The sequence below is a fragment of the Coturnix japonica genome, chromosome Z (genome assembly GCF_054131305.1).
Source record: "Coturnix japonica strain WE chromosome Z, WE-NBRP24, whole genome shotgun sequence".
Lineage (NCBI taxonomy): Eukaryota > Metazoa > Chordata > Aves > Galliformes > Phasianidae > Coturnix > Coturnix japonica.
This window is the reverse complement of record NC_140702.1, coordinates 33,923,050-33,948,228: the sequence shown is the minus strand read 5'-3', so window position 1 is coordinate 33,948,228 and position 25,179 is coordinate 33,923,050. Positions and strand designations below refer to the sequence as shown.

At 38.5% G+C, this 25,179-nt stretch overlaps 1 protein-coding gene across 2 annotated transcripts; it reads right to left on the bottom strand.

The window, feature by feature from the left end:
• Nucleotides 1-584: 584 nt before the first annotated feature.
• Nucleotides 585-24,253, bottom strand: HSD17B3 (hydroxysteroid 17-beta dehydrogenase 3). 2 transcript variants are annotated; one of them, XM_015849331.3, is made up of 11 exons: nucleotides 23,970-24,253; nucleotides 22,033-22,079; nucleotides 16,110-16,185; nucleotides 11,556-11,663; nucleotides 10,809-10,876; nucleotides 9,668-9,703; nucleotides 4,770-4,804; nucleotides 3,690-3,771; nucleotides 2,010-2,075; nucleotides 1,705-1,854; nucleotides 585-992 (listed from the first exon to the last, which is right to left on the bottom strand). In XM_015849331.3, the coding sequence occupies exons 1-11, from the start codon at nucleotides 24,121-24,123 to the stop codon at nucleotides 882-884; spliced, it is 933 nt and encodes a 310-aa protein (XP_015704817.1). In that variant the 5' UTR covers nucleotides 24,124-24,253; the 3' UTR covers nucleotides 585-881. The 2 variants fall into 2 exon arrangements, with proteins under 2 accessions (XP_015704817.1, XP_032297288.1); XM_032441397.2 differs by lacking the exons at nucleotides 22,033-22,079; nucleotides 23,970-24,253 and adding an exon at nucleotides 16,940-17,048.
• Between the last annotated feature and the right edge of the window lie 926 nt (nucleotides 24,254-25,179).

Sequence of the window (25,179 nt, the reverse complement as noted above, 5' to 3'; positions counted from 1 at the left end):
CGTGGGCACTTCTTCCAATGGCAAACACAACCTGTGCACTCTGCATACCAGCCTCTTACTGAATGAGCATTTTCCTCAGGAAATTCATTTTTGGCTCAGACGTGATATGTACTGTATATTATAGTCCATGTTTATTTGTGAAACAGAAGCACAAATATCACACGTTCCAGAACATAATATAGTCACCGGGAAACACATTTTTTATGCAGCAATGAACAAACTGCTTCTATTCCTTGCTATTCAAATCAACAAAGCTGAATGTCCTATACAGACATCTCACTTTCATTTCTAGATATTTTCTGCTTTCAGTGGTAATAGTAGCAGTTTGATTCAAAGAATTGTTTTATATTAAGTCTATCCTTTGCCTATGATCCTGCCTCCTCCAGACCTTCTCAGACAACACGTGTGACAGTCATTGATAATCTCTGGACAGAAATGGATATTTTAGGGCTGCAGTTCTCTGAAGTTCCACGCTTTCCATCCTGAAAGCTTCCTTTTCTTCTTCCTGCAGACTTCCTCGACTTTACAAAATACACCAGGTACTAAAACCACTCGTAAAAAAATCAAAAAACACTGTAAACAAGTTTGAGAACAAAGCAAATTATTGTTTTATTTGTGAAGATCAAAAAAGCGTAAATGTCTTTGGTCTCCAAGCTCATGTCAGAATAGTAGTAGACACTTAATAGAACCTATCTAAAGCACAGAAGTCACTGGAAAGGGACAGTAATAAATTTGCTTAATTGAGTCAATTATCTTTTGATTTGTGATTTGCATGGACATGTGCTTCCATCTGATTTGATTTTTTTCCACATGCACGGAGCCACAGTTAAATACTTCCTGTTGAAGTTTGCCATTACACATCATCATTAAAAAAAAAAGACTTAGGACTTCCTCCACCTCTTCTTAAGATAACTGGTAAATGCCTGCAGGGCTACTTCTTGAAGCCTGTCACTGTGGAGTACCCACAAAGGAACAAGCTGCCGAAAACATGCCTTTAGAATGATCAAGAAAAAACAAAACAAAATCAAAGGGTTGCAAAACCTCTTGAAAGAAATTAATCATGTGATCAGAAAGACTGTAGAAAATAATACATGTATAAGCTTTTACTTCATATTTCTAGTACAAATATTTCTCTCAGCATAAAATGTTCCTTTCCTTTCAACATATTTGTTCTCATCCCTATACTTTTATTTAATAATCACCATTAACAGCTACCATATATATATATATGTATTAGTTTGATATCTTGAGGAAATTATATTTATGTGACAGTACAGTCTGTTTTTATGTACTCTCCCCGCTAATAACTTTTGTATCTGCTGATCGGTTTCTTTAAAGGAGCAGGAGTCTTGATATATTCTTGATAGGAAACAGGCAGTTAGGAAAAAAGACAGAGACTACTGAGATATCAAACTGACCTCAGCTTCAAAACACAGAAGTAGAAAATCCTGAACTTTTCTTACAGCACTGCACTTTGCATGTATCTTTTTCCCTCCAAAGTTTACTTGTGCCACATTAACCTTAAACTATTGACAGTATGTCTTTTGAAGTATAACCTTAAGCTTTCCAAAAGCAGGCAAAAAAAAAAAAAAAAAAAAGAAAAGAAAAAGAAAAAAAAAAAAAGAAAAGAAAAGAAAAAAAAAGAAACCAGGAAGACTTGATTCAACTTCTAGAATCTGTTTACAAACTATCAGATGCAATTACCAGTAGTTCATGGGCTAAACATCCACAAATCTCATCTCCAAAAGTGACGTAATGCAGTGATTCACTAACAAACTCTTCTGCAGTCTTTACAATAAGACCAGGTTTTTGGTGCATTGTCATTGGAGTAGAGATGCCATAAGGAGCCACCACCTAAAATAAGGCAAGTAGTAAGAATTTAATGTTATCAGACACCTACATAAGACCATTCACTCTGCAGAATCTCACAGCATCTGACAAACTGTAAAGCATATCTGCAATAGATTAAGGCATGATATGGAATAAGTAAAGGTAAGATATAGTATCACCTGTATGATAATTCCCTTTTCTTTATACTCTGCTTGCAGTGCTTTGGAGAAAGTGCGTATAAAAGCCTAGAATAAAATAAAATGAAATAATGTTAGTGCAGTTTTGTGTACTTTTTCAAATACTCAAAAATTTATGCACACAGTGTTCTTAACAAAAATGCCCAAACATCTTAGACAACCTAAGCCACAGTGAGTGGTGAAAACGCATTTTGAGGCACATTTTCTACTCTCCGCCACTAGCAACAGCAAGATTGCCTACCTGCAACTGAGAAGATGGAGTCTGGCACTGGCCCAAGCCAGACATGAAACTGGTATAACTGCAGATATTTATCAAAGACTTGTCATCAGTATGACAATGTAAGAAATAAAAATATTAGAGTCCCATTTATCTTAGATCTTGATGCATGTTGTTGCCATTTCTGGCAGACATCTACCCTCCCAGTCCAAGGCTTACATTACTCACTCTCTTGCAATGAAAAGATGAGTGAAGTACAACTCATGCATTCAATATATGTCTATGACCATACAAATCCAATTTTCAAAAATACGTATCTGGAGATTTATTTATTTGCTTGTTTATTTTTAGGCTTCAACCACTGGGATTTATCTTTCTCAGCTTTTCTACACACCATGAAGATTACATGTACATTAACTTAATTTTGTAAGAGTTGGCTTTTAATTATAGTGAATGATTTTAGTAATACTCAGAATCTTAGCAACACTGAACATAGTTAGCTGAACAACTTTAGTAATAAGAGATATAAAAAACATATTAACAAGAGAATCCCAGATTTTCCTAGCAATCATTTGACCTTCTTACAGTTTAAACACTCATAGTCTTGCAGTCTTGCATGGTACATTTACATGCTGACCAGTGAAATGTTTTCTTTCATGGCACTGTTAGAAAAAGTCAATTTTAAAAGGACACAGAAACAAAGGTAACAGACACTCAAGAAGGAAAATAGTTGAAATAAGACAGTTAATGTACTATACCATTTTGAAATAATCTTAACTAAAATTTTCTAAGGAACTAAAATTGTCTGTCCTGAATTTAGTTTGAGTTTTGAGCAATGAGAAACTTACATCAAAATGAGAAAAATGAAATAGAAAAGTAGAATTTCTTACCAATCTAGCTTTTCTTGATGAGCTGAATTTCAGCTTTTGTCAAGCAAATATGATTAGAATTTTTCATTTGAAGCAGATCATTTTTGGAGTTTCAGTAAAAATCAGTATCTCCTCATTTTGTTAATCTATGGGGTTTCAATTCAAAGTAATATTTCAAAGAGAAATATAGGAAATGAGGAAACTCACCAGCCAACTACCAAGATTTTTATTCCTGACTTCACAAGAAAAGTTTAACCGTCTTGTACACCTATAGTTTCAAGTAAGAGCTAAGCAAGCCCAGTAAAATTCTCCAATCCACAAATGAGGACAGACTATGAGCTCTGTTATGACACTAATTAAAGGTAAAAATGTTCCAGTGATGAGACATACCTTCAGCTGGATTTCGTTTGCATAGCTGACTCTTAGTTCTCAGCTAGCACTAATTCACGTTCTTCCATTATTTCAGAGAAATAACACTGATTATGTCATCTAAAATCCCAGGCCAGCATTGCTGACATCAAAGATTTGGTAAACACTTAATGGAGATTTCTTTATAAAGCAATGTGAAAGACTTACCTTAGATGCTGAGTACATTGTGTATAGTGGACAAGGGAAAGTACCCAGACCAGAGGACATGTTCAGAATCAGCCCTTTATGTCTGTAATTTAATTTAGATAGTTACATACAGCATTACGGTAAAAACCTTTACAAGTGCAAAGCAACCTTTCTCCCAAGAAGACAGAGCTCTCCTATTATCCTGTAAACTGCTCTCTCTAAAGACACAATTTTTATTGTTTTGTAAGGTGCAATTAAGTCTAATGCAGCTAGGAAAAACAGAATAAGTGCAATCAGAACCATGAGAACATTTTAGAAACTACTGTACACCTAACAGAGGAAAGATTACCATTATAGGGAAGATTTTATGTTCCTAAGTAATTGGTAGGTCCTTTGCTCATTAGCCAGCACATACTTTTTCCTGTTCCATGCATCTATTGTTTTAGTTTCCCTATTCACAAATCCCTGTACAAATCACCAAGACCAATTCATTCTACAACAACAACCAGGAAAAGTAAAACAAAGCATAACAGTTAAACAGTAAGAGCTTATTTTGTTGCCAAAAGAAAAAGCATGCACTGTCCTCTAAAAGGTACCAGTTAATGTTTTCTAGAAACTGCATCTGAAAACCTCAATTTATGGTTTGAGGACACACACTGTCTAAAGTGCATGTTCTACTTAAAGGAGAAAAGGGAATACACAGCTGAATTAATCTCCCAGAGGAATTATGGGAATTTCCAGAGCTTTAAAAATGATGTTCCAAGCATGGCATGGCTACCACTCCTGGAAAAATAGAACAATATATTCAAGTAGAATTGAATGTACGACATCACATATCACTTTATATCTGCAGTAGCTAACTGCGTGTTATATAAACAGATGAATATTTTATATTATCTGTCTCATTCCACAGTTATCTGTCAAATTGTGGTGGTTTATATCATTCACTCATTCATAGAGCACAAACAGCAAGAGAAGTAAATCTTATTGACTGATGTTCCATCAAGTGCAGAAGTCAATAATGAGAAAGCATACCTACCAATGAAGCAAGTGGTGGTAGAAACAAAAATCATTTGCAAGTTACAGAAAAATGATTTTTACCTCAGTTCCATTTGTTTCAAAATTATTTGTGTCATCTGTAAGACAAGTGCATTAAAAATATATATACCAAATCTCCTATTTCTGATTACACTTTTTTTATTCATCTTGTTTTATTCACAAACTTTCCCATTTGCTTAAGCCCCAGACATACACGTCCAGTTCAAATATGGCAAGTTCAAAGATTTGAGGAACATTTTAGAAATGCTAATAGCCTGCCAATTAGCTAGATTATTAGAAAAATTCTAAGGTTAGTCTTCTAAGCTGTGAAACTCTTATGCTTATCCAAAGTTTTTTATCAATATCTGAATTTCAAGAATCTTCAGCTTTCAATCATAAGGAGAAAGTAAACTTTATCATGTTATCAGACTTTTCATTTTGGTTCCACCTCAGTCAAAAATAGCAGAAAATGATTAAAAGAAAACTTGCTTTCTGGTAACAAAGGAATTTTCTGATCTTTTTTTATACTAATTATTTAAAGATCTATTTCAATATTAACAAGAGACTGAATCATTCTTCAGAATTTTAAAGTACAATTAAATCCAAACTCAGGTAAGAAATCAGCTGCTGCTTTCTGCATTTTAAAAATATTTTTGCCATTAAGCTTATACATATATGTATGAAACTTTGCAGGATAAAAATGTGAACTAATTTGATAAGAGCTGTAATAAAGATCAGTGCAAGTGAATAACTCATTTAATTCAGTCCCTTTTAATTCTCTTTTGATTTTTCTTTTTCTCCTTATTTATTTATTTATTTATTTATTTATTTTTCTGTTGTGTCATTGCATACTACAGGACTGAAGGATCAAGTTGGGATTCACAAGATTCATTTTCAGAAAGGATGCTGATGCATGCAGGTCACATCAGCTTGGGTAAAGGAGAATTTTCAAGGAAAGTGGAAAATACTGGAAATGGTCCTGCCTATCCTCAGTAGTGAAAACTCTACTGACATCTATAGGATCCAGGAATGCCTCGAGTGCAAGTGTCCCACTGCAAGAAGTAGCGAGCAGGATCCTTACTGGCAGTCATGCCAAGGACTGGGAAAAAAGGTAAAGATGATTTGACCAAGGCAAGAGGAATGGCACTTAAGAGCATGACTTCTTCACTGTGTTTTGCAGGAAAGTGAATGTTTGTGAAAAACTGAAGAGGAAGGTGTCATAACATTGAGAGAAAGGAATCCCCATGATTTGGATGAGCAAAGAAATCACAGAAAAACTCAAATTTTATAAGAAAGCCAACAGAAAGTGGGGAAAGGACCCGACCACTTGGGAGGAATATAAGAGTGGTGGCCAAGGCAGGCTAGGATGTGAAGAGAAAGGTTTAAGGCCCACCTAGAATTATATCTGGCTAAGAAGGTCAAGGACAACTGTGGTTTCTTCAAGTGTATCAGTATCAAAAATAAGACTAGGGAAAATGTGGGTCCACTGCTCAATGAAATGGACACCCTGATAATGGAGGCAGAGTTACTGAATGCCTTTTTTGCTTCAGTCTTTACTGATAAGACTGAGCCTCAGAAATCTCACACTCTAGAGGTAAGAGAGTCTGAGGAAAGGAAGAATTCCACTTGGTTGAGGTCAGGGATCATTTAGGCAAGCTTGATGTATCCATTTATCAACTGGATACATCCACAAGTGCTAAGAAAGCTGGTGATTGTCAAAGTGCTCTCTGCCCTCCCTGTAAGGTCCTGGAAAAAGGAAGAGGTGCCTGAGGACTGGAGGGAAAACAGTGTCTATTCAGTCTACAAAAAGGGCAAGAAGAAGGAGACAAGAATCAAAGAATCATAGCACAGCTTAGGTTGGAAAGTATCCTAAGAACTATCTAGTTCCAATCCACTTGTGCTAGATAATTGATCAGGCTGCCCAGGATCCCAACCAGCCTGGCTATGAATACCAGCATGGCTGGGGCATTCACAACCTCTCTAGGAAACCCACTCCACAGTCTCACCGCTCTCTGAGTAACAAATCTCTGCCTAACATTTAACCTAAATCTCCCCTTTTAGTTAAAAGCTATTCCCTCTTGTCCTATCATTAACAGACCATGTAAAAAATTAGTCTTCCTCTTGCTTGTAAGCTCTGTTTAAGTACTGGAAGACCGCAGTGAGATCTCCCTAGAGCCTCTGCAAGCTAAACAAGCCCAAGACCCTCAACCTTTCTTCACAGGTGAGGTTTTCCAGCCCTCCAATCATATTTGTGCTCCCCCCCACCCCCCGGACCAACTCCAAGAGCTTCACAGCTGTACTGGGGAGCCACAGATTTGGGCACATTACTCCAAATGGGTTCTCATAAGGGCAGAGTAGAGGAGGTTAGTTCTCTCCCTCTCTCTGATGGCCACCCCTGTTTTTGATGCAGCTCTGGATTCTGTTGGCTTTCTAGGCTGCAAGTACACACTGCTGGCTCATGTCCAGCCTTTCTTTCATCAGGAAATCCAAGTCCTTCTCTACAGGGCTACTCTCTATGAGTTCTCTCGCTTTATACTCATATCTGGGATAACCCTAACCCAAGTGCAGCACCTAGCACTTGGCTTTATTGAACCTCATTAGATTCTGACATGTCTACTTTTAAAGCATGTCCAACTCCCTCTGAATACCTCCCTTCTATTGTGTCAACTGCACCACTCATCTTAATTACAGAGAGAGGTGAGAGGTGGAAAGGTATGGATTTGAAGGACAGGCTGTTCTATGGATTGGGAACTGGCTGGCCAGATGCAGCCAAAGGATTATGATTAATGGTTTTATGTCAGGGTGAAGGCCAGTCACAATTGCTGGCCCTCACAGATTGGTCTTGGGACAGATCCTCTTCAACATCTATATCAGTGACACAGATTATGGCACTGAGTGCACCCTCAGCAAGTTTGCAGATGACACCAAGCTGAGCTGTGCAGTCAGCACACTGGAAGGAAGGGAAGCCATTCAGAGGGACCTGGACAGGCTGGAAAAGTGGGCTCATGAAAACCTAATGAGGTTCAGTAAGGCCAAGTGCAGGGTGCTGCACTTGGGTTGGGGCAACTCCATGTATTTATACAAACTGGCAGAAGATTTCCTTGAGAGAAGCCCTGTGGAGTAGGACCTGAGGGTTCTGGTGGATGAGAAGCTGGACATGCGCCAGCAGTGTGTGCTTGCAGCCTGGAAGGCCAATTGTATTCTGGGCTTCATTAAAAAAGGGGTGGCCAGCAGGGAGAGGGAGGTGATTGTCCCCCCTCTACTCAGCTCTTGTGAGGCCCCATCTGAAGTACTGTGTCCAGGCCTGGGGCTCCAGTACAGGAAGGACAGGGAGCTCTTAGAGCAGGTCCAGAGGAGGATGACTAAGATGATCAGAGGGCTGGAGCACCTCTTTTATGGGAAAAGGATGTAGGAACTGGGATTGTTTAGCTTGGAGAAGATTCTAGGGAGACCTTGCTGTAGCCTTCCAGTACTTGAAGGAAGCATTTAAAAACAAAAGGGAAAGGCTGTTTACAAGGGTAGATAGTGATAGGACAAGTGGGAATGGTTTTAAACTAAGACATGGGGAAATTAGGTTAGATATTAGGAGAAAGTATTTCACATGGAGGGTGGTGGCACACTGGAACAGGTTACCCAGGGAGGTCATGGATCCCCCATCCCCGCAGGTATTCAAGGCCAGGCTGGATGTGGCTTTGGGCATACTGGTCTAGTGGTTTGTAGTTTAACCCCCACATAGCAGGGGGGTTAAAACTAGATGATCATTGTGGTCCTTTTCAACTCAGACCACCCTATGATTCAATGATTCTATGATTAGGAGCCTAGAGAATCTCTCTAATGAGGAAAGGCTGGGAAAGCTGTGATTCTTCAGCTTGGAGAAGACTGAGAGGAGAAGACTGAGAGGAGATATTATCAGTGTAAGTATGAAAGGGCAGGACTCAAACTGGATGGGGCCAGGCTCTTTACAGTGCTGCTCACAGACAATGCAAGGACAATGGGCACAAACTGGAACATAGGAATTTACATACAAACGTGAGAAAAAAGTTTACTTTGAGGGAGACAGCGTGCTAGAACAAGATGCCCAGAGATGCTGTGGAGTCTCTTGCTCAGGAAATATTCAAAACCTACCCGAATGCTTTTCTGTGTAACCTACTATAGAGAATCTGTTTTAGCAGGGAGTCTAAACTAGATGGTCTCCAGAGGTCCTTTCCAAACTCTACAGTTCTAAGATAAAAGGAATAAAACCTAGGAGCAGAAAGTTCACCAAAATATTTTATAAATGAATTTGTTTCAGTTGATTGATCTCACATGATTTATTATTTGAAGTTATTAAGCAGCACTACAAACTTGAGAGGTAAATTTTGCTAGCCAAAGAAAGAGTAATACCTGTTCATAATTCTCATTTAATATTTAAGAAGTTGTTAGTCAAATTCAAGATGAACTCTAAAGCTCTGGTTCTGCTCTTGTTATGTTAACATACTACTTGAAAACTGCAGAGCAACACAAATCTTAAAGTATGGAATATTAACTGTTCCTGTAAGTGAAGTAACCAACCAAAATTAACACCAAGAAGAATAGCAATTAGGGAATCAATTCCTGAAGTTTCTCTTTTACACTAATAATATTTTTGTAAAACAGAATTGTTTCAAAAATGAATATACAATATAATACAAAAAGTCAGACTGTGGATATTCCTGTCCTGTAGATTTAATTTTCAGAAAAATCTTCTTGATTATAGGGACACCATCTTATTTTTGTGAAATGACTCAGATGCAGTGTAACAATGTGTCCCAACCAACCAATTGTGCTAAAATATTTCCAGTCAACTCAAAATATTTCATGCATATTAGAAACCAACAAAGTCCTTTTAAGTAATGCTGACATTCTGGCCTAAAAGGAATGCCTTTGGATAAACTGGATTAATTTGTACAATAGAGTTAATTGCATATAATCATGGCACATACCTTTGTAACAGAAATAATGTTACAGTTGATAAGGTTCTGCAATAAGCAAGAAAACAGTAAGTTCATGGCTAACTTCAGTAAGCATGTAGCTTTTCTAAATTACATACCGAGCAATTTCAACTGAAAAACAAACAAACAAAGCAAAGCAGAGTTGCCCTGGATTTTCACTGTGTCTACGATGTGAGATACTCAAAGGCAAGTGAGCCCTGGATACATGTTTCACTAAACATGGAAATCAAATCCCATACATCTCTTTGTTCTAGCACTCTCCATTTTGCCCAACTGTATTCTTGCACATGACAACTCTACAGAGCCTGGTGTCCAAGCGCTGATGGCACCAACAAACCAAACTAGATGCATGCCAAATTGCACCCAGCTTACAAAGGTGCCAAGCTGAGCTGGAATGTCTCCCATCAATGGAGATAGCAGTATTTCCCTATATGATGTCTGTGAAGCATAAGCATCGCTGTGCAGAGGTGTTGTCCCAAAATCAGCACAAGCCATAGCAGCAGCAGAGGTTCCACCTCATGGCTGCAGCACAGTGGGCAGCAGCCAGCTGGGGATCTGTAGTTTATAACAGATGGTGACAAACAGAGTGAATGGATCTTGGAACTGGGGCTAGTGAGAAATGCACTTGGAAGCTCTGTCTATTTCTTCACTAATATGGGAAGACAATAATAAGGCAAAGAAGAATGTGATCAAGTCCTTAACCCTGTCAAACTATTCTCAGCGTGTAAATTCCCCCCTAAAGTAAACCATGTTTAAGCAAGGTTTATTTTTTATTTTCCTACACATTAAATCAATGATGTCTCAAAAAAATAAAGTTTTGGTAACACTAACACAAATGTGGCTGTGACTAGGCTGGCCCCATGGTGCTCTGTGACAGCAGTGTGCCAGAGGCTGCTGATCTCTGCTATTACTAGATGCTTGCTTGCTTGCTGCAAGAAAAACTCCACCTTTTTTTTTCTTTCTTTCTTTTTTTCCCTATTTCAAGCTCTTCCAAACATTAAAAACAAATCGAAATATGCTTCTACACTGAAATAGGCATTGATGGTAGTAGAGGCAGGATCTGCCACTTGCTAAAGAGAATAATGATTCGTAATTATTATGCTGAAAGTAGAAAATCACAGAATAATCCTACCTCATCTACATCTGGTGCATTAAGGAAACGGCATGGAAGAGGATTATGAAGCATTCCAACATTGTTAACTAATCAAAGGAAACATAATGATAAGGACCACATCAAGATAAAGTGTACAGTTCAACTAATTAAGCCTTCTCCTTAAGACTCAGTGTTTAAGCTGCATATGAAGAGAAATGCTGCTTAGCTTTGTGTCTTGTTCTCAATGAAGTCACTGCTATTGATCAGCGTTGACTTCAGGAACAGAAAAACAGTCTACAGCACAGTCTGGAGAGGGTGGGCTGGTTGTTTTGCTTTGTTCTTGTTTAATTTGTTTGTTTCACTAGTAAAAGTATGATTGTCTTAATAAATAAACAAAAAAGTTTCAATTGTTCCTGTGTGGATCACACTGATTAGTGTTTGCCTCAGGCTTGTTCCAGTTTGAATTTAAGAATGGCACATAGCTGTAATTCCTTGAGGCCAAAAAGGGAGAAAGTCATCCCATGGACTGGACACCGCTCGTGAAATGGCAGAAAATGATTCACAGCAGAAGAAGCTAGAGCACCAAAAAAAGGGAAATACTTGGAGAATCTTAACGCACTTTTAAACTTCTTCAAGATAACTTAAATTAAAATGCATTAGGCAGTTGTGTACTTAGTTTTAACTGTTGGCTAAATAGTTGCTACAACACATATAATTTGTAAAATTCTCTGTTTAATACACTGCAACCATAAAATACTCTTTAATTAACAGACATTAGCGACTCACCCAAAACACCAATTTCCAAGCCTTCCAGCTCTTTTTCAATGCTCTCATATACTGATCTTTTAGTGAAATCAGCTTGTATAACCTTCACCTTTTGACCTGTGGCCTGCTCTGTAATTAAAAAGAAAAGAAAAAAAAAAAAAAAGAAAAAAGAAAATCCCTTTCCACTTACACAAAGAAGAATTGCAATGCAGTAGTAAGAAAAACAATTAAATATCTCATTTAACAATGTCCACTGCACAGATGATAGTCATTTTTTCAACATTCTTGCTTTAAAAAGAATAAACACCCTCAGTCATTACTGTTATTTTCAAGGAAATAGCTTGGGAAATAGAATGAATATATGTCCTGAAATTAATGGAAATTCCCTCCCAAAATCCAAACAGCATTTAGCCCTTCAGCAAGAAAAAATAAAAGAAAAATAAACAATACAGGAACTCTTCCAGTGTTGTCATTATTTTTATAAAGGAGCATTCTCAATATGCATTAGGCAAATGAATATGAGTACCAGATCCTCAACATAATCACAGAATTGTTTTAACGTGAGGTAGGGTTTTTTTGTTTGTTTGTTTTGTTTTTTGTGTAAAAGATAAACATTTTAACAAGCAGAGTCCATTTTTTCATGTAGGATGAATAGAAAGGTAGACTAGTTGCCATATTTTCTGTAACCTTTTCAGCCAGTTTGTCTCTTTTTTCTACATTTGGGCCACTGTGGACTGAAACTTCCATGGGACTTTGCAGGACTGAAACATATACGGAAGGGTGTAGTTTAAATTTTACAAGGTCAGTTTACACAGAAATGAAAGAGAAATGTGTATTACTTTTCCAGTACCATTGCTATTTGGGAGGAGCTCAGCTGTTCATTACTATTGTTCTCAGCAGTTGGTTTATAACTGTCCATATTTTCAATGAAGTTTCATGAGGAAAAGAGGTGTAGGCTCTTATTTACTCATTTCAGAAGGCAAGGTTCTCTTTCAAAGCATCCCAGTAAGGTCTTTTCTAACTAGATGTTCACATTGTAAATTCTTGCTACTAAACCTACTTCAAAGTTTCACGGGCAATCTGAAATCCAGATCACTGAAAAAGCAACAAGTGAAGCCTGTAAATGTCAGTACATGATTGGGCTGCAGACTGCTGCACATGCTAAAAATGCAGGTGCGCAAGGATGTTATAAAGTCTGCTTTGAGTACTCTTTGAGCAGCTGTCATATTGCTTGGAGTTTGGTTTTGTCATACAGATAGCACTGACTTGGATAGGCACCACTCACTGACTTCTACACAGAATTTGTGCCTCAAATCTTTGTGTCTGTTCAGGTTTAGGCCTATTACTCCCTGGGCCACCTCAGGTCAACAAGGACAGCAGGAAGCGATATTGGCCTTGGGTGCAGTAGGCCAGCTTGTAGACATGCAGGGTCTGTGTTGGAGGATGGGAGGATGCTATTTTCCCAGGATGATCCCTCTTTCCCTGTACTGCCAGTCCCAAACATCTCACACTAACAAAGCAATAGAAGCAGTTAGAGGAAACAGTGGGCTCTTAGACTGCATATCTGCAAGTAGGCCACATCTTGTGTGTGAATTTTGAGGACATATGTCTCCATGACAGGGGCAAGGAGGGAAAAGTGCCTTTTTCTATGTCCTCTCTCCAGGCTGCAATTGTTTGTATAAAAGGGACAAAATATTATTTGCACATCCAACCTATTAAAGCAACTCTAGTAGCAAATTAACTCCTAGTAGTCCCAGACTTGGAGAATGGTACAGCTACAAAGAATAAGGACATTGTAAGTATAAATGGAGTGAGGAAAAAGAGTAGAGTAACAGCTGGAGCAGACACCTATGGTGACCTCCTGATTGAACAGCTACATAGCAAAATGAGATAGTCTTAAAAACTGTAGGGATGTTGTTGCCATCTTTCCTGCAGGCAATCAGAAGGGCAGCCAAAACTACAGCCACATAAAAATTAAGATCAAACAAACCATTCAGCCTTTCTCTGCATTCCCTTGTCTGTACATAATCGTTTTGCTGCAATCAGTGATGTTACTGAACAAACAAATATTCCAGATGGCTCTACTATGTCCCACTTAAGAATAAAACAATATATTAAACAACAATAAAACTATCATGCTAATAAATGAAGAGCTATCCAGGGACAGCTCTTCAGAGAATGATAACAATTACATAAAGGGGAATGCCAAAAAAAACAAGTTCCAAGTTTCCTTGGTCTCTCCCTCCCCATGACAAAGATTTATGGCAGTCTTAGAAGACAACTCTTCCCACTACTTTTGGAAGACCTAACTGTGCCAGAATCTTGGTTTTCAAAAATCAGGATAGGTAATTCCTTTGTAAAAAAAATGAAGAGAAAACAAATTTAAGGAAAATGAAAAACTTGAATTGCATTGTTTCATCGAATGTGTTACAAAATGCATCATTAAGGATACATCTAACTCCTGACCTCATACCACTTAGCAATTCTATTTGTTGGACAGAATGACATATTGCCTCTCAAAATTTACCAAGAGGAGAATAAATCAGGCAGAATGATGCTGACTAGAACACAAAGCCAGTCAAAAATTCTCCTTTTCTGTATGGAGATATGAAGATCTTCTGAAAACCTGAGGTAGCAAAATAAATGCCTGAATAACACAAGAACTAATCTTTTTAGTAATAGGAATCCATTAAGAGTATTACTACTGAACTAGAAAATGAAGAAAGAAGCAGACAACCTTCATGTTGAGTGGAAATTTGCAGAGAGGGGGGAAAAAAATGAGAAGTTATCTAAACAACAAAAAGAAGGTAAAAAAAAATACTTAAGATTGGTGAGAAACACTAAAACTTTTGTACAACTGTAAATTACAAGTTCTCACTACAGTTCTAATGTGGGTTTTTTTGTTTTTTGTTGTCATTGTTTGTTTCTGAAGAAAAAACAGTTTAAGAAGTAAGAGTAAATATAAAAAAAATTAGGACTGCAATGAGACATAAGAGAACCAAATTCAGTGAATTAAAGTCCTTTTGAATTACTGCTAATTAGTAGATAATTCAGAAACGTAAGTCAAGATATTGAGGTACTCTGCAGTACTGCATGTTGGAAAATCAGCCCTAAGAGATAATGCTTTACCTCAGAGGATGAGCAAGATGCAGTGGGAACGATAAACAGCCTCTGAGAGAGAAGGAAGCAAATGCCAGTGGATCTGGGTTTGGCTACTCAGTAAGCTCAGCTTATTACTGCTTAGCTCTTCGATTTATCTCTGGATGAGGATGGGTGAGGACACAGTACAACATTTCCTGCAAGACTGGGAACAGATAGACATATCTAGCATCTTTATGGGCTTAGTGAGAGCAAATCTCATTTGGTTCCTGAAAGTTCTGTAGGGTATATAGTAATGGACATGATTTCTGCAGGGAAAAGCTGAAAGACTTAACTATATAACCAAATTCAAATTAATGGCCCACATACTAAGCCAGTCTAAGCTGATGTAGCTGTACTTTTAGCTATCTGAGAACCAAATGCCACATATTTCTTTAAATACATATTTTTAATTAATATTACTGTGGGTGCAACCTCGTCTTAGGCCTGTCTCTCATCCTTCTTTTTGGAAGGCCCTGGAGCTGGGCACAGCACAGCCAGCACAGCAGCACACGCACTGTGGAGTTCGGGGACAGAGGCAATGTATGAGAGAACAAAACCAATTACAGCTGTCTGGAAAGTTAACCAAGGACATGGAACATAGGAAGTTCCACACGAATGTGCGCAAGAACTTCTTTACGGTGAGGGTGACGGAGCACTGGAACAGGCTGCCCAGGGAGGTGGTGGAGTCTCCTTCTCTGGAGATATTCAAGTCCCGCTTGGATGCCTACCTGCGCAACCTGGTGTAGGGAACCTGCTTTGGCAGGGGGGTTGGACTCGATGATCTCTAGAGGTCCCTTCCAACCCCTACAATTCTGTGATTCTGTGCTATTATCTCAATTGAATCCTATGCAAATCCTAACTGTCAATCCTAATGACAATCCTAAATCCTAAAACAAGCTTTTCCCCAGGGCTATCTCCTTTTGAAGAAAAGAAAATGAACATTAATTCTAAAGACACACTACTGTCTTAATGAAAGCCAAGTGTATTTTGTAAACCTTAAAAAGAGAAAAAAAGAGGACAACAACTACAATGATTTCATTTTTACTCCCATTCTGCTGCATTCCAAGAACTAGCCTCAAGGTAACCTTTCTTTCTCACACAAAAGCCTGTTTGTAGATTGTCCAAATAAGTCTACTGTCCTAACTCCTTTGCCTGTATTTACAGATCTTAAGCTCAGGTGAAGTCAGAACAGAATCTGGTCCTGTTTCTCTGTCCCAAACTACTGCACTGTTCAAATCATAGCACATATTTTTAAAGCAATCCATGACTAGAAGGGTTCAACGAATGCAGTGATACAGTACCTGTAGTTTTACAGTAACAGCTTGGGCTCTATCTGCAGCAGTATCTGGGACTCCACTCTACAAGGGAAGCAGGCCCAGGTTCCCACCAAGACAGGCTGCCAAATGGGAAGACAAGCGAATGTGTAACACTTACCGATTTCATTGGCCACTCTCTGCAGCTTCTCGAGAGTTCTACTTATCATAACTATATTTAACCCACGTCTTGCCAGCTGCAAGAGAAGAATATAAAAGTTGTTGGAAAGCAACACTGACATGATTTTTTGTATATTTTCTAATTTTACTATAGAAAACAATTACAGTTATTAATTGCTTTCAGTTGTCTGTCACTGGTCTAATGGGCAAACAACAGACATTAAGACCAGGTTCTAATAGTCTGAGAAAATACCTTGGCCCTTACAAGAAAAATATACTGAACAACAATGAGGTCCCAACCATATGATGAAAAATAAACAACCATAGTCAGTTTCACATAAGAGTGCGTACACAGAGAATAAAGACGATGTGACATTTCCCAGAAAAGCAATAGGAAGACAAATGATGACTTTCTGGCCATTTTACAACACCATCTTTGACCTTCATTCTTTTATTAGATTTGGGTGGGGGGAAAAAAAAAAAAAAAAGTCATGCAAAGGTACATCCACTTTGGTGTCTTCACGTGCAGAACAAATGGAGAACATATGGAGAATGGTATTCTCCTGTTTTCTGCAGGCTTCCCATTCCTGTTAGCTAAGGAATTTTAGGCAGAATCTGAGAGAAAAGCACATCCCAAGCTTGTGAAACAAAGTTATTAAGAAGCAGCAATTGGACAGAGTTATGTGCACAAAGAAAGATAAGAGCTGAAACCAGAAAATGCCTGTGAGAGCAAGAAGCAAGAAAAAAAGTCAGTACAAAAGATGAAGCCAATTTCTTCTGAAAGTACCATGTTATCTTGGAACAAGAAGTGAACTGGTGAAGGCTACTCACAGAAGACCCATTCATTTTTGCCGCTGACTCCCTGTAATGCACTCTCCTTAAACCTACTGGAGGGAAGCAGATTGTCCTGCTGAGCTCTTCTGAAACAATGGAAATAATGTCAAGGAATAAGGACCTTTATTTGAAAACTCACTACACTGACAGTACAAGGGGCCGACTGTCTATTAAATGTATAAGCATTTTCAGCACAAAGACCTTGCTCACAATTCTGGGCTCTTCGAGAATCTCTCACATAATTATCCAGTACTCCACAGAGACATGTCCAGGCTTAGGCACTCTGTAGTTTTGAATGCTTATTTTATGAGCTCTGTCTGAGGTACTCAGGAACAGAAAGTAAATTGTCTGCACACTGGCAGATTTCCCTTTGTCTAAAATGCACTTGACTCAAGCTGCTACCAACCCACTTGAAAAGCAATGCAGACAGTCTCTGTTGCTCTGGACCCTTATTTGTACCTGTCACTCAGAGTTGACTGCATAGATTGTTTTGATTTTTTGAGCATTCAGAGAAGTTATATCAGCCATGTCATGTACAAAATAAAATCAAAATTCTATTTTGCAGGGCTTCTCATTAACACTTCAGCTATGTCTCTGTGTCTGGTAGAAAATGATACCTATTACTATGATCCTATTTTAGCTAGAATGGCAAAAATGCTGACTTTCATGTGAATAGGTGAGATGATGCTCCTTTGCTGCTGTATTCCAGATCCATTAGAAGTGCAAAGCCGCACCAGAATTTTCTCAAGGCCTTTTTCTTCTTTTCTTTTTCTTCTTTTCTTTTCTTTTTTCTTTTCCTTTTTCCTTTTTCTTTTTTCCTTTTTCTTCTTCTTTTCTTTTTTCTTTTTTTTACCCCAGATTTAATCCATGCATTCTTCTCATTAATAAATTTTGCAGGACACTTTAACTTCAAGTTTCATGTGCACCCTCAACGCAAACAAAACAAATTGCACTTAAGAAAGGAATTTTCTGGTCATCACCAGCAGAAGTTACACAGTTTTTAACGCAGCTGAACTCCACACAGGTGGCGCTGAGCACAGCCCGTGACCCGCTGCTCCTTCCATGGCCCGAGGGTCTGCCGCAGGGGCAGCCTCAGGGTGCAAGCACAGTGGAACATGCTCATAGGACTTCCCTGTCCCCTGGAGTCATAGAGCCGACACAGGCCCATGCCTGGGCTGTGGCCATAGAGAGATGCTGTGATACAGGCTGCAAAAGATGGTTCAGAAAGACTGAGCATCTGCAATCTTGCTGAAACGTTGTGAAAATCCTCAAGCTAAGTGAAATTAGTATAAAGCCACCCTATATCCTCCAGCATGCTTTTGCAGTTTAAAATGATGTAAATCTTTCAGCAAATGAATTCTTCAGACAATATAGCTTCATACAGGGCAAGACACAGGTTATAGAGTCAAACCATACCTGCAGCTACTGCAGTTACACTGACAAATTGGGTATACTCTACAAAGTTCACTAGATAGAATCATTTGAATTCCTTAATAGTATACCATGCAAGGTACCTAGCGTAGCTTCTTTCGTAGGACATTACTTCAGTGTTTCACCCCTTTTCATTTCTTCCTTGCGATTCAGACCTGTAAGGTGTTCTTCGGCTACACTCTTTCAGCCCCTTTTTGCCCACAGGGCTGATGGATGCTGCAAGCCTCCCACTACCACTGCACCTGTGCAACACAGGAAGAACCACAGTATTTCCAAGAACAGATCCAGGAATGATTGGAGCAATTAGAACATTTGCACAATTGGAGCTGGAAATCTCTAGTCACACTTATATTGTATAATATGGTACTTGCAATACCACATACAATTTCAGGAAATAAAGAAATGTTTGAGATTTTTGAAATGTTTGCATTAATAAATGAGCACAGTTCCTTTCTCAAAAGAGTCTGCTAAAAGATTTAGACACAAACACTGACCTGATTTATTAGAAAGTAAAGAAATACAATTACAGTAATACAGAGGCTAACCTCTCAGAATATGGAATGGCCTCAGCCATACACCCAGGATGTTTGAGGTATTCAAGAACAGATCCCCAAGCACATCAGATGCTGTTCCAACAGACAGGCAGAACTAAAAAGTTTGCAATAGTACCTGAAATGAATAGGTAAGTAGAGATGTCAAGGGAGTCTCAGATGTGGCAAGATAGAAACATGGCTTTTGAAATAAGCATAGTACATATATAAGAAACTAGAACCAAAATATCAATACTCTAATGTCACAGCAGTAAATTTAAGGGATAGTGTATGTTCAAGAGCCATCCCACTGTGAAAAAAACATGGTCAGAGCCTTCATGGAAGCCTGGACATTCATGCAAAAGGGGACAAACTCAAGGTGTGTTTGCGTGTCAACACAAGCTCAAAGATCCACGGCATAAGAAGGATGTGAAGCTGTTGGAGCAGGTCCATGAAGATTTTCAGAAGGCTGGAGGAGCAACTCTCCTATGAAGAAAGACTGAGGGATTTGGGCTTGTTCATCCTGGAGAAGAGAACTGTGCAGGGAGAGCTCATTGCAGCATTTCAATACTTAAAGGGAACTTAGAAGCAGGAGCTGCATTGACTTTTTACACAGTCTAATAGTGATAGGACAAAGGGGAATGGCTCTAAAATAAAAGAGGGGAAATTTAGGTTAAACATTAGGAAGAAATTCTTTACTCAGAGGGTGGTGAGGTGCTGTCACTTGCTGCCCAGAGAAGCTGTGGTTGCCCCATCCCTGGAGGCATTCAAAGCCAGTCTGATTGGGATCCTGGGCAACCTGATCTAGTTGCTGGCAAACAGCCTATGACAGGGGTTGGCACAGCATGATCTCTAAGGTTGCTTTCAACCCAAGTCATTCTGTGACTGTGATCATAAGAGGACAATAAAATATGTGTCCTGCATCAGTATTCTGAGACTTCAAGCTCTTTACACAGACCAAGCCAGCCAGTAAGAAGAGATATTTACCTACCTATAAATCTTGGAAACAGGGCTTCTCCCCAGTAAGAACTGTAATCATTGCCTGAACCTCTGTCTCTCTGAACTGTATTTATGAGCCACTAGCTCAGATTTACACATAAAACACTGAACAGAAACAGCCACATCACACCATCCTTCCAAATCACCAGGACTAGTGTCAGTTTCTGGTACCACAGGAGTGTGGAGCTCTAGCATTATTTTGTGGCTTGTTACAAATCCATGTTTGAAGGACAGCCCTTTCTTGGTCTTAGAGCACAAGCTCCAGGGGCAGAGATGTGTTGGCCCTGTGTCCTGCAGGCAAGACTTGCCTTCACACCAGCCCATGGCACCAGTAGAACCTATGTCAGATTGACATCAGAGAATGTTGTACTCAGCATCAGACCAGTGACACAGCTGGTTCACTCGTCCAAAAGCCTCTCACAATCATGTGCTCAGCCAGCAAGATGATGTGCCAAGCTAGGAATTCAAACAGTGCCACACATCAGCTGAGCACAACTTCCATGAATGAGACCACCTGTGGAAGAAGTTACATCTCAGCAAGGATAAAGATGGATTTCTATCAACACAAGAAAGCCAAAAATAATGAAGAAACGTTCCACAAAAACTTGCCAGGTCCTACCAAAATCTGCTTTCTCAAGAAAGGAACAAAAGACAGTAGTTATTTTATTCTTTCTGATGACTGAAGCAGTCATTTATATGCCACAGCTGGCCTTTTAGCTAGGGTTTACAATTGTATAACCACGTAGCACAAAGGAAGCAGAACAAAGACAGAAATTCTGACCTAACACTCTCAGGTGCTTGCAGATTTCACAGATAAAGTATCACCAGGTGCTCTCACACATTTGCTTCAGCACGCTACTTCTGTGTATGACTACATCTGGAGATGCAGTTATAAGGGCATGATTAAGCATTTCTGACAGTTCTTCTGTGTTTCAGCTCCATCCCAGTCTTCCTAGACTTACATATTCATCAGATTCTTTCTATTTGCTTATCATTATAGCAACTCAATCAGTAGACAGAAGGCAACATTTTCCCTTCTTTCACACAAGAGAGTTAGTTATCTTTATCACAGCTACAATAAATACTGTAATACTTGGTACCTGTGTTTTCTAAGTTTAGAAAGTACTTATTGCAACTCCCAGTAATCAAAATCAGATACTTCAAGTATGAGTAAATGCTTAGGAAGACTGGTTTAATCAATTAAATAAAAAGGAAACACGTTTTCCTTTCCTGTGAGATGTTTTATGTACATATTTTTCACACCATGTATGATTTATCACTTCAGAATACATTACATTTAACACAGATTCTCACATATTATAGTCTGTTAATTTTCATCTGGTCATCTCAGTTCTGAAGACAGTAACTTACACTTCATTGCGGCCAAGCAATGCCGTTCAGACAGAGAGCTGGTTATGAATAAAGACATCAAAGAGAAAATCTGCCACTGTCACTATCACACACACAAGGATAGTCTCAGAGGCAACCCTGCTTTCAGTGGTGAGCAGAGGAGATGTTGCAGCATCTGCATAGCAGAGCATGGCAGACCTCAGCTCCCTCCTCCTGCAGGCTCCTGCAGCAACAGATTACTAACCAGACTATCAGGGATCCTTACACAGTTCTTTAAATTGTAGTTCATTTATGTATATTTCTCCTTTCTTTGTTGTTTCAAATATATCTCTCAAACATTTATTTGCAGCTGTGAGGGACAGCAAAATACATTTTGTATATTTAATACTGGACAACCTCATCAAATGAGAAAAAGTGCATTCACTGGCTGTAAAACTGGGGGGAATAAAAGGATAGTCTGAAAAACACGCCACTAAGGACAGACAACACAAAATCTTTTCAATTACTCCATGTTTCCATTTCATATTCTTGGACAGACAGGACCACTGCAACATGAATGACATTCCTCATAGCTGCAACACCAGTGTCCTCAGAGAACTCTGTTCATGTTATTCTACACTCAGTTCACGTTATTCTATGAATAGAGAGGGAATAGATTAGTACTATGTTTGTCACAGTAGCTTTGAATCCTAAACTCTTTTTACTAACATGGAAAGACTGATAATGGATAGCAATTTTCATTTTGTTGAAGAAAACTTAAGGGAGTATAGTTTATCTCACCTCAAAGGAATATGCTTTTCCAAGCCCATCTCCTGCTCCCGTGACCACTGGAGAAAGAAAAGAAATTTAAGGACTGTAGTGATTGTATTTGTAGATCTGTTTTATCTTTTTCTTTCTTGAATTTGTTAAACTTAATCTTTGCACTTCTTGGACATTACTATCAAAATGTTTCTAGTAAACCACCAAATCAAGCCTTCCTTTTTATTGTGACTTGTAATTTCTTTTGTTGCTTTACTTAGCACTATTTGTTTCCCAAGCAAATCTCTCTCCACAGTAACCTGCCCAAAGCAGAAGCACAGTCAATACTCTCACTTTGAATGGGGAGACAGCAACAAGTTTGTTACCTATGAGATAGCAGAATTTTTCTAATATGCATATATTCTTTCAAAAGTTCTGCTTTGTACTTGTAGGTTCATGGCACAATGGCAGGAGGTAAAAGGTGACCAGAGGCTGATACATTTCCTTACTCAGCAAGTCAGTCTGCAAGGAAAAACTAACTTAACATCACTTATACAATGCTTTCTGCCTCACAATTTACCTTTGGATTTACTGGGAAAATAAACAAGCCTCGGCATTTGCAAGGCAACCTGGACCTTAAATATTATGAAAGCAAATACCAAAGAAGGGCTATAAAAGGGTACTTTTATACTTATCACCTTAGAAATAAGGGAGAAATAAGTGAAGTAGGAAAGCCCTAAAACAGTTCTGAGGTACATCTGACACATTTTCAGAGCAAAACTGAAATTAAGTCAATGTCTAAAAACAAAGTAAAATGAGGATTTCTAAATTGACAGAAAAACAGAGAAGCACAGTGATTTTGAACAGCTAGGTTCACTGCCAAAAGGACAGCATTTACTTTCCTCTTCACAGGGAGTACAGATTCCCTGGTGAGGAAGTGAGAGATCTTTATGACCACAGCAGATCTGCAGATGAAAAGCAAGCTTCCACCTGCCAGCTTGCATCCTTGCAGGGCTTGCAAGAAAATGTTTGTCAAATGATGGAACACAACTTGTCTATTGGCCTCCAGGAGGACAGGGTTTCAGAGAGCTCCATGCAGTGCTGCTGACTACCAGCCAGACTCATGCACCAAAATGAGGCCTACGTGTTATTTCAGAAGCACCTGGTGCTTAGCCAGATGTTCCACAAAGGGCCAAACTTTGTTTCTTACTCATCCACGGTGAGATGTACATGTTAAACACATACACAATCCAATGATATCTAGTGGCTAGCACGAGCTCTTTTGGAGTGACTTCTTAACAAGATGCCATGAGCCCAGCAACTCAAAAACTGTGCTGCCTTTTCATTCTTACTTTGTACTGACAATCTATCAAGCCTAAGAAAAACATCGGTGTTTAGTAGAAAGAATCGTTTTATTAAACATTTCTGTCATTTTTATGAGAATATGTAATATCTTTAAAAGAGCACTGCTGAGTTGTAGCCTTTGAAGTTTTTAAGCAAAAATAGATTTGGCTTGTTAATGATGCCAGTACAGACAGATCACCAATTCTGAAAGAAACAGGCTGGATCAAAGTCACCAGCAATAAAGACAAGTTGCTTTGAAGACTGGAGACAATATGCTAGACATAAACTAGTTGTTTCACATATCAGGAAACTGAGGATATAGGCAATGCTATTAAGACTAAAGCATTTCCAATAGGGAAAAAATGTTGGAAGTAGGAATAGGGAGAGAATTCACATCCACTGGGTGTGCAGTGCCAGTTGCTACCAGTTTATTTTTCTCTTCTCCCCAAGCAGGCAAACACTTCAGGCTCATAAAACTAAAGTTACTAGCAGACAAAAGGAAGAAATGAAGCAAAGCACATTTAGTGGAAATCATGTTCCCTTCTGAAGGAATGGGGTAAGGAAACACAAGGAAAACCTCCCAGTTAGTTATTCATCTCTCAGTTACAAGAAGAAGGTGAGGAAGTTTCCATTACCTGCCCATTCTCCCAGCGACCGGAAGAAAGCCTGAGGCAAAGCACTCCAAACACGTGGGAAAATATATTTCATAAATCTGATGCATCTAAGCAGAGCTGAAAAACAGATCAGAGCCCCAATAACAATGAACAGCTGATGCTGGAAGTCTTCCATGGCAAGCAAAAGCAGCAAGCTACCGTGCAACAGTAACACTCTCCCTGGGAAGTGCACACTGGCAGATCAGCAAAAGGTCTAATCACAGCATGTGGTCTGCTTTCTCCGAGGAATGTCCAGTGTTTAGACTAGAACAATGTCTCTGTTTTACAGATTTGTAAGTGACTGTGTGGGGGGAAAAACAAACAAACAAAAAACCCTAAAAAAAAAACCAACAAAAACAACAACGAATCAAAAAACAATGACTTCTGGCGCTCATTTCACTAGGAAAGTTTAATTCCTTTCCTGGAAATTACCCAAGAACAAAAAGAAGAAAAATATTTTTATTTCCTTTAAGTTTTGCAGAGACTGATGATGGGTCTAAACCAAAACCCTGGATAAGAAGACCCTGGGGATAACACGCAACACCATTCTGTACAGCTGTGAAGAGTTAAGCTCTAGTACAGAGCCTTCCAGGGCACACTGAATTTGTGCTTGGGCCAGAAAAATAGATTTATCTCCAAATTTAAAGACTAAATAATAAAAGAGTAATAAAGACACCTAGTTCTTCCTATGCAGTGAAATAAATACTATATAACTTTTTAAAGAGTATTCTGAAAATAGTTTATTATACAGTTTACAGATTGGGCAATTATGGCACAAATTGGTATGCTAGTTTATTAACAAAATTTCTTGTTTTCTGAACAAAATATGTTTGAAACAGAGTTAAAGTTGAGGGCATAGATAAAAATCAAAAGGCTTAAAAGGAGTGTTACTTTCTTGTTAATCTGAAGTTCTTACTGCAAATTAAAAATAATAATATTGAAAGTGAAAATAAAAATTAATATTAAAATGAAATTAATAAAATTCACAGTTAAAAGTTTTCGAGTTTTTTGTGTTGTTGTTTTTTGGTTGTTTTTTTTTTTAATGTCAACAAGTGGAAATTCTCAGAGAAACAGTATTCATTCTTTGCAAGTGGTAGTTTGAAACATTATTCATTCTCTAAAGACTAATTTAGAATGGCAAAGAGAAATAATGGTGCACAAATTTATGACAAAACAAAACATAAGTTGCATC